Source organism: Henckelia pumila, chromosome 3, assembly GCF_033568475.1.
Source record: "Henckelia pumila isolate YLH828 chromosome 3, ASM3356847v2, whole genome shotgun sequence".
NCBI lineage: Eukaryota > Viridiplantae > Streptophyta > Magnoliopsida > Lamiales > Gesneriaceae > Henckelia > Henckelia pumila.
Genome location: NC_133122.1, coordinates 73,419,461 through 73,428,877, shown reverse-complemented (window position 1 = coordinate 73,428,877; position 9,417 = coordinate 73,419,461). Strand labels below are relative to the sequence as shown.

Genomic DNA, 9,417 nt, shown 5'->3' with positions numbered 1-9,417 from the left:
TAAACAATAGTGTCTACTCCATCGTCGTGGTCGCTCCTAGTGATAGCAAACCCGGAGGCTGAGCCTCCCTAGACACGAATCCATAAGGAGTAACTCATCACCGATGGAAACTGTCTCGATTCACATCATACCAAATGCAGTCCAGTGTAAAAATATGCATGTGCTAAAGCCGTAAAACATGGTAAAACACATAGCACATAATCATGCAAAATATAAGCATATATATCATGCCGGCTATCTCGGTCAGTACTTTGACCGTTAAATTCGGTAGTTACTAGCAAGTGCACTAGGTCAAGTTATAGTAAATGGACAGAGACTCCAAGTATCGATCCCACAAGGACTATTGTCAATTCTCAAGATTTGATTATTTTAATTAATCTAGACAAAATAATAGAAAGGAGTATGAATTGAATAAATTAAGAATTTAAAATAATAAATAATAATGAAATTAACTAGAAACTAGAACTCAATAATAATTCTAATTCAAATGAGCCAACCAAGACACATGTAGGTACCGAACAAATCATGTAACATGTAGTCGATTCAGGACTCAAATCTAATCTTATATCACGGCGAATTCTCCTAATTTATTTAACAGTATATTTCTAGAACAGCTAAACCTATTCAAATGTTGATGGATTAATTTTCACAATTCTAATCAAACTCAAATGCATTAGAAACTATGAGAATTTAGTTTGTACCTAAAACCGCACGATGAAATCAAATACTATTTTTAGTCAATTTTACCTTGTGTTAATTATTAGAGTGATCAAAATAAATTCCTCCTCTGTCGACTTAGAACCGATTAACATGCAAGAAAATAATTGGCCAGATCATTCACAAGAAAATATAAATCTAATAATCAATAATATAAAAACCAGTGTAATTTTCAGCTGCCCAACCATTCCTGCCGAACTCGTCCCCGACCACTAAAACCCGCTACCGGGTTTTAGTTGTTTTTTTAAAAAAATATTCGTATCACTAAAACCCACTACCGGGTTTTAGTTGTCGGGGATGAGTTGGGCATCATTGGTTGGGCAGCTGAAAATTTCTATATAAAACCAAATCTAAAAATCCCAAACAAACATTCATGTTTTCTACATAGATTTGTTCGGCCCAATCACGTGGCCTTAGTTAATTAAAAACTACTCAATAATTGAAAACAAGAAGAAGAAGAAGAAGAAGAAGAAGAAGAAGAAGAAGAAGAAGAAGAAACTAGAATGGAGCGATCTCTTCAATATCCACCCTAGCCGCCGCCTCTGTCTCTGATGTGATTCGAACCCCCTCTCATATTCTGATGTCTTCTATTTATATGTCTTTGAAAGCCCAAAAAATAAAGTTCGAAAATTTAAGATTTTAAATTCCCGAAAATTCCAATTTCTGAGTCTGCGCGACGCCTCGCTCGAGCGGCAAAAATTTGCGCTCAAGCGAGAAACTTTCTGCCCAAAAATTGTATTTTTCCAGCCCAAGTCTCGCTCGAGCGGTAGAAATTCCCGCTCGAGCGAGCAACATTTTGTCCAGCGCGCAGCGATTTTCAAAAATTCATATCTGGAGTTCTAGCCGTCGGATCGAGTCAAAATTTGGACAGCAGCTTCAAAAATCTTGAACTTTAATTTGAACGGTGGAGATCGGATTTGGATATCTCTAGCATTAAAAATGAATTTTTGACCATTGCTGCTTCGTAATTCATTCTTGCGGCTCTTCTCTTGCTCCAAAAATCATGATTTCTTCACAAATTCCTACAAAAATCTACCGGAGAGTGAAATGCACATGCATGAGATAAATTATAAATAAAACATATAAAACACACATGAAACCATATGAATGCATGCCTAATAAACATAAAAATAAGACAAAATAATGCATACAAAATGCACTTATCAACACCCCCATACTTAAATTTTGTTCGCCCTCGAGCAAGACATACAATGCAACAAACAACAAAGTAGGAAAATTTCATGGGAATATGCCTCAGAGAAGTCTCGTGCCAAATTACAACACCCTCGACTCTCCATAATACACCATCGGTTTAGTGTGAACGTGTGTGTGTGAACTGTCATTCCAGTTTCATGCAACTTTTAAAGAATCAGTTTTAAAGCTGCTTAGCGACCTAATTACACATCAATGCAAGAGTCACTTGCATGCATCCATTCCTTGCAATTACTTCTAACAAACGCACCTTCCTTCAGATTATTTTTACGCACCGCCGGATTTTGCACCCAAAATTTTTAAGCCCAATAATTACCTGCAAACTTAGCTATAACTGTGATAGGATTCGAATTTCAATCCCCTCGTCTATAGCCCAAATGGAGCAACAATTCCATTGAAACCACAAACTTAGTTTCAAACTAGGTGATTAGGATTTCAATCTCATGCCCGAAACCCGAATGGAATTGTTATTATTTTTTCAAAGATTAAAATTTTAATTTTGACAAATTTACAACACCATTTACTCCGCATACTTAGCCAAGGACAAGGTAATTAGGATTTCAATTCCTCGTCCACGACCCGGGTAGAGTTGAATTTTTCAAAAAAAATTATCAATTTCAATTTTTTCCAAAAATTGTGGTGCGCCCAAGATCAGAAGTGCAATTGTTAGAGGATCATTAGAATTCACAGGACACAATTAATATCATCAAACATCTAGTGTCATGCAATGGTCAAATAGACACGAACATCATCAATTTTTTCGCTACAATTCACTGGTCTAACAGGAATGCTTAAAAATATTCACGGTTCAACCTAAGGTTTCTCATGTCAAGTCAAGAGTAACATATTTTCACAAAAAATTTCATTTTTCTTACTTCATATCATCATTGGTTCTCATTCATTATCCTACTCAAACACATGCAACAAACTGCAAAAACGACAAAGATGCAAACAGACATCAAACGAACTATATGCAACACAAACACAAAACACAATGAAATAAACGCTAGTCTACCCCCACCCCCCACCCCCATACTTATCCAAAGCATTGTCCTCAATGCTCTAGAAACAATGAACAGAATGCAGAAATGAACAAACAAATGAAATACGAACAAAACACAATGAAAACAAAATAACACTCCCCTGGTTTATGCTTCGTCCTCTTCCTCTTTTGTAGAACTCCAACAACAACTTCTGGTGGCGGGGCAATATACTGCATATACAAAGGCGACGGATAAGACCGTGGATAGCAAAAAAAATAATAGAAAAGAAAATAACAAAAATAGATAAAAGAAAGAAAACACTGGGTTGCCTCCCAGTCAGCGCTAAAGTTATAGTCTATCGCCCGACTATCCAGTAGCAACCATCAAAGAGCGGCTGTTGCCCATAGTAAGAATCACACGACTCTATGTATGGGTCTTGATTTCCTACGCCCTCAAGCTTGGTGTGGTATTGACATGGTAAGCTCGTAGGTCAAACAATACTCTTCGATCTGATTATTTTGGGAAGAGAATTGGAATTCAGGCTGAAGCTTATAGAGGACGTAATAGTGTGGAGTTAGCGTCAATGTCAAGAACGGATCTTCTAATGGTATACATGTAAAGTTCATTGACGATGTCATATATGTCTCCTTGTATGTTTCTTCCTCCTCCACTGTCACTTTAAGCTCCTCGTCACATAAAGATTCTTCAAAAAATATTTATTCTTGCTCTGAATCAATTACTGCTCCAGGATCACATGCTCATGATAACTGATCAGCACAAATCGCTTCATTCTCTTGGCGAATCTCAGAAGATGGTTCTATAAGGAGTTCAATCTGTTCATCCAAAAGACTCAAAGAGTTGATGCGGCTTTTCACGAACTGATTTATCTCTATTTGTTGTCACACAATGTTCTCCAACTGAGCCACATGATCTTCAAAACTCCCTATACACTCTTCTTGATGCTCAGGTGGTTGGTTCGAATGCCAATGATAGTCGAAATCTGTCATATCATTTAACAAGTGCATATCATTGTCGTAATCTCTATGAAACAAGTGACTTCCAGTTGACAAAGCTCCATAATCTACCCATCTCCTTGTTGTCGCATCCAAACCATCATAAAAAATTTGAACTAGAGTGTAGTTTGAAAAATCATGGAATCGAAATATGTTCGCCAAATCAATGAATCTTCCCCAAGCAGCATAGAATGGCTATTAGTATTGCTGGCCAAACTTTGTGAACACCTGTCGATGATCCATCTCCAAGTACCTCACAAGTAAAAGAAAAAAAGTTAAAATTAAAAATTAAGAAAAGGAACGAAAAGAGTGAGAAAAATTGTCTAGTCTCAAACAAATAATCTATCCTAATATTAATCAAACAGTCCCCAGCAACGGCGCAAAAAACTTGACCGCTAAATTAGGTATTTACTATCAAGTGCACTAGGTCAAGTTATAGTAAATGGACATAGAGTCCAAGTATCGATCCCACAGGGACTGTTGTCAATTCTCAAGATTTGATTATTTTACTTAATCTAGACAAAATAATAAAAAAGTAGTATGAATTGAATAAAATAAAAATTTAAAATAATAAATAATAATGAAATTAACTAGAAACTAGAACTCAATAATAATTCTAATTCAAATAAGTCAACCAAGACACACGTAGGTATCGAACAAATCATGTAACATATAGTCGATTCAGGACTCAAATCTAATCTTATATCACGGCGAATTCTCCTAATTTATTTAACAGTCTATTTCTAGAACAGTTAAACCTATTCAAATATTGACGGACTAATTTTCATAATTCTAATCAAACTCAAATGCATTAGAAACTATGAGAATTCAGTTTGCACCTAAAACCGCACGATGAAATCGAATACTATTTCTAGTCAATTTTACCTCGTGTTAATTATTAGAGTGATCAAAATCAATTCCTCCTCTGTCGACTTAATACCGATTAACATGAAAGCAAATAATTGGCCAGATCATTCACAAGACAAATATAAATCTAATAATCAATAATATAAAACCAAATCTAAAAATCCCAAACAAACATTCAAGTTTTATACATAGATTTGTTCGGCCCAATAACGTGGTCTTGGTTGAATAAAAACTACTCAATAATTGAAAACAATAATTCAAAAATAAAAAGAAGAAGAAGAAGAAGAAAGAAGAAGAAACTAGAATGGAGCGATCTCTTCAATATCCACCCTAGTTGCCGCCTCTGTCTCTGATGCGATTCGAACCCCCTCTCATGTTCTGATGTCTTCTATTTATATGTCTTTGAAAGCCCAAAAAATAAAGCCCGGAAAGTTAAGATTTTTAATTCCCAAAAATTTCAATTTCTGAGTCTACGCGACTCCTCGCTTGAGCGGCAAAAAGTTGCGCTCGAGCGAGCAACTTTCTGTCCAAAAATTGTATTTTTCCAGCCCAGGTCTCGCTCGAGCAGTAGAAATTCCCGCTCGAGCGAGCAACATTTTGTCCAGCGAGCAACGCTTTTCAAAAATTCATATCTGGAGTTCTAGCCGTCGGATCGAGTCAAAATTTGGACAGCAACTTCAAAAATCTTGAACTTTAATTTGAACAATGGAGATCGGATTTGGATCTCTCTAGCATTAAAAATGAATTTTTGACCATTGTTGCTCCGTAATTCATTCTTGTGGCTCTTCTCTTGCTCCAAAAATCATGATTTCTTCACAAATTCCTACAAAAATCTACCCAAAGAGTTAAATACACATGCATGAGATAAATTATAAATAAAACATATAAAACACACATGAAACCATATGAATGCATGCCTAATAAACCTAAATATAACACAAAATAATGCATACAAAATGCACTTATCATACTTACGTACCTCTAACACCGAAGGCCAAATCCTAGCACACCGGTCTAGATCCCACGCCTACAAGTCCACACTACTGCGGCTACAATGCAAACACTCATGCATAACTAATTAAGCTCTAAAAGCCTTAACTAAGCTATTCTATACTCCTAAATATTTTTAGGAAGTCAAAGCTATACATGCGTCCGTCGTCAGCCCGCTATTGACAATTGCCTCAAAACTTAGGCACAGCTCCGTTGCTAATCCCGTAGCGCCTAGCCACTTGCGGCTCATAAATAGAATGCCTAGAAAGTCCTAAAACTAGCTAGAAGAAGAGAGGAGAAATGGACTTGGTGCACTCAAGAATGAGCTCGGCACCCCCTTATATAGACGGAGATCGGAGCATTCAATCTCGGGTTGGAGATTCCGATCCGATTCAGATCGTTCGATCCGGTTCGGACCATCCGATCCCTCCGTACAAACTCTCCTGGCCATACACGTATCTAGCTTTCAGAGAACGCCTATCGACACTACTACGGAGCCTCCGATCTCACCTTTGGAGCGTCCAAAGTCGCCTCAGTGATGTCATCAATGACGTAATATTTCGGACAGCTGGCTGCTAGAGTTCGGAGCCTCCGATCCGGTTTGGACCGTCCGAACTCCTTCGGAGCTTCCAATCCTCTGATCACAGCTTCCGAACCCTCCCTAGTTCGAACCTCCTATCCCTGACTTCGGACCGTCCGAACTCAGGAAAAATCCTAAACCATAATTTAATCCAATTTAGATTAATTAATTGTTATTAATCTCTTAATCACCTTATATTGGGTACGGGTCACTACATTCTCCCCACTTAAGAAATTTCCTCCTCGAAATTTAAGTCTTGAGGAAAACACCGAAGTTAAAGCAAAATGTTCTTTATTACACTGAACATTACAACGTACAACACCGTTCAAAAGAAAATTACATAGATCAGAACAACTCTGGATGCTCAGCTCTCATCCATCTCTCCAACTCCCAAGTTGCTTCTTCCGTTCCCCTGTGTTGCCACTGCACCATCACCAAAGGTATTCTCTTGTTGCGAAGTAATTTGTCATTCCTGTCAAGAATCCTGATAGGTCTTTCCACATAGGACAGATCCTGGTCCAATTGCACCTCTGTCGAATGCAAGATGTGCAACTCGTCTGCCACGTACTGTCTCAGCAAAGACACGTGAAATACATCATGAATTCCAGAAATATAGGGTGGCAAGGCTAGATGATAAGCCACTTCCCCAACCTTCTCAAGAATCTCAAACGGACCTATGAATCTCGACGATAACTTTCCTTTGAGGCCGAATCTCATCACCTTCCAGAAAGGTAACACTCGCAAGAACACATGTTCTCCTACCTCAAAGTGTAACGGTCTGCGGTGAGTGTTTGTGTAGCTCGCCTATCGATCTTGGGCAGCCTTAATCCTCCTAAGAATCAACTCTACTGCATCGGTCATCTGCTGAATCATCTGTGGACCTTCAACTTGACGCTCGCCAACTTCATCCTAGAACAAAGGCGTACGATAGTGGCGTCCATATAAGACCTCTAATGGTGTCATGCCAATGTTGTGATGATAACTGTTATTATAAGCATACTCTACCAACGCCAAATGGTCATGCCACGCGTGTCCAAAATCCATCACTGTAGCTCGGAGAATATCTTCAAGGGTACGAATAGTCCTCTCGCTCTGCCCGTCAGTCTCTAGATGATAAGTTGTACTCAAACTCAGTGTAGTACCAAGAGCTCGCTGGAGCTACCCCCAAACCTAGAGGTAAAACTCGGATTTCGGTCACTGACGATACTCAACGGAATCTCATGCAGACGAACAACCTCTTGCACATATAGACGTGTCATCCAATCGAAAGTAAAATCCCGATTATACGACAGGAAATGTGCGGACTTCGATAATCGATCAACAACAACCAATATAGCATCGCAATTCCTGGAAGACATAGGTAAATGGGTGACAAAATCCATCTTCACATGCTCCCACTTCCACTCAGGAATCTCTAAACTTTGGAGCAATACACCAGGTCGTCGGAATTCTGCCTTGACCTGCTGACACACAAGGCATTGAGACATGAATTGATAAATGCTACGCTTCATTCCTTTCCACCAGCACCTCGTACGTAGATCCTTGTACATTTTCATACTTTCTGGATGAACAGAGAATCTACTACGGTGAGCCTGTGTCAGAATCTCCTCTCTCAGTGTGAAATCATCAGGAACCACCACACGTCTGAAAAGGCACAACAGACCATCATTCTAAAAATGAAAACCAGAAGTACCTCCATCTTGTGCCGATCGAGACAACTTCTGCGTCTTCAAATCAACGACCTATGACTCACGTATTCCAGTATACAAGGCTGGTTCGAAAAGCACAGATGAGACGCGAACTCCCTGTTATTTTTTTTTATGACGAAAAGTATACCCCAAGGAATAACACTACTTTACCACTCGTGCAACTGAGCTGGTACGAAAGGAACTCACATAAAATTTGCGGCTAAGAGCATCCGCAACTGGATTAGAAGAGCCTGGATGGTACTAGATCTCGCAATCATAGTCCTTCAGTAGATCCATCCAGCGTCACTGCCTCATGTTCAAATCAGCCTGAGTGAACAAATATTTTAGACTCTTAGGGTCAGTGAAGATCTCGAATCTTTCACCGTACAAATAATGACGTCATATCTTAAGAGCAAAGACAATGGCTGCAAGCTCCAAATCATGTACGGGATAGTTTTCCTCGCGAGTCATCAATTGCCTAAAGGCATAGGAAATCACATGACCTCTCTGTGACAAGACACATCCCAAACCTTGGAGAAAAGCATCGGTGTGAACCACATAACCACCTGATCCATATGGAAGAGCTAACACTGGAGCTGTAGTCAGACGGCGTCGCAACTCATGAAAACTTTCCTCGCACTCCGACGTCCAAACGAAAGGCAAATCTTTCTTCGTCAATTGCGTCAAAGGCTTAGAAATATGAGAAAAGTTCTCCACCAATCTTCGGTAGTAACCTACCATCCCAAGAAAACTACGAATCTCCGAGACTGTCGTCGGATGCGACCAGTTCAGAATGGCTTTTGTCTTACTAGGATCAACAGAAACACCGTCTCGTGAAATCACATGACCAAGAAAAAAAACTCGGTCGATCCAGAAGTCGCACTTGCTTAGCTTCGCATACAATTGCCTCACTCTCAGTATCTGCAATACTGTATGGAAATGGAAAGCATGCTCGTCCATTCTGCAAGAATATACCAGGATATCGTCGATGAACACTACCATGAATTTATCCAAAAGGTCACAAAAACCCATGTTCAACAAATCCATAAAGACAGCTGGAGCATTCTCAATCCAAACGGCATCACTAAGAACTCGTAGTGACCATACCGTGTACGAAATGATGTCTTAAAGACATCCTCTTCTCTAACCCGCAACTGGTGGTATCCCGACCGCAGGTCGATCTTCGAGTAACAGAAGTACCCTACAGCTGATCAAACAGATCGTCTATTCGCGGAAGAGGATACTTATTCTTCACAGTCACCTGTTAAGCTATGGATAATCTATACAAAGACGCATCGACCCATCTTTCTTCTTGATAAATAAGACTGGGGCTCCCCATGGCGAAACACTCGGTCGAATGTAGCCCT

The 9,417-nt window shown here is 39.3% G+C and overlaps 1 protein-coding gene across 1 annotated transcript; it reads right to left on the bottom strand.

Annotated features, from left to right (window-relative positions):
- Nucleotides 1-6,707: 6,707 nt before the first annotated feature.
- Nucleotides 6,708-8,791, bottom strand: LOC140889024 (uncharacterized). The gene is made up of 5 exons (XM_073296718.1): nucleotides 8,529-8,791; nucleotides 7,911-8,006; nucleotides 7,505-7,709; nucleotides 7,212-7,271; nucleotides 6,708-7,082 (listed from the first exon to the last, which is right to left on the bottom strand). The coding sequence occupies exons 1-5, from the start codon at nucleotides 8,789-8,791 to the stop codon at nucleotides 6,708-6,710; spliced, it is 999 nt and encodes a 332-aa protein (XP_073152819.1).
- Nucleotides 8,792-9,417: the final 626 nt, after the last annotated feature.

What these genes read in the sequence shown, in the direction of transcription:
- LOC140889024 (XM_073296718.1), bottom strand. Translation starts at nt 8,791, where the DNA reads ATGGTAGGTTACTACCGAAGATTGGTGGAGAACTTTTCTCATATTTCT. An exon ending in GTGATTTCCTATGCCTTTAG is followed by an intron (nt 8,007 to 8,528) that starts GCAATTGATGAC and finishes GTGCCTTTTCAG; the next exon opens with ACGTGTGGTGGTTCCTGATG. An exon ending in CATCCAGAAAGTATGAAAAT is followed by an intron (nt 7,710 to 7,910) that starts GTACAAGGATCT and finishes TATGTCTTCCAG; the next exon opens with GAATTGCGATGCTATATTGG.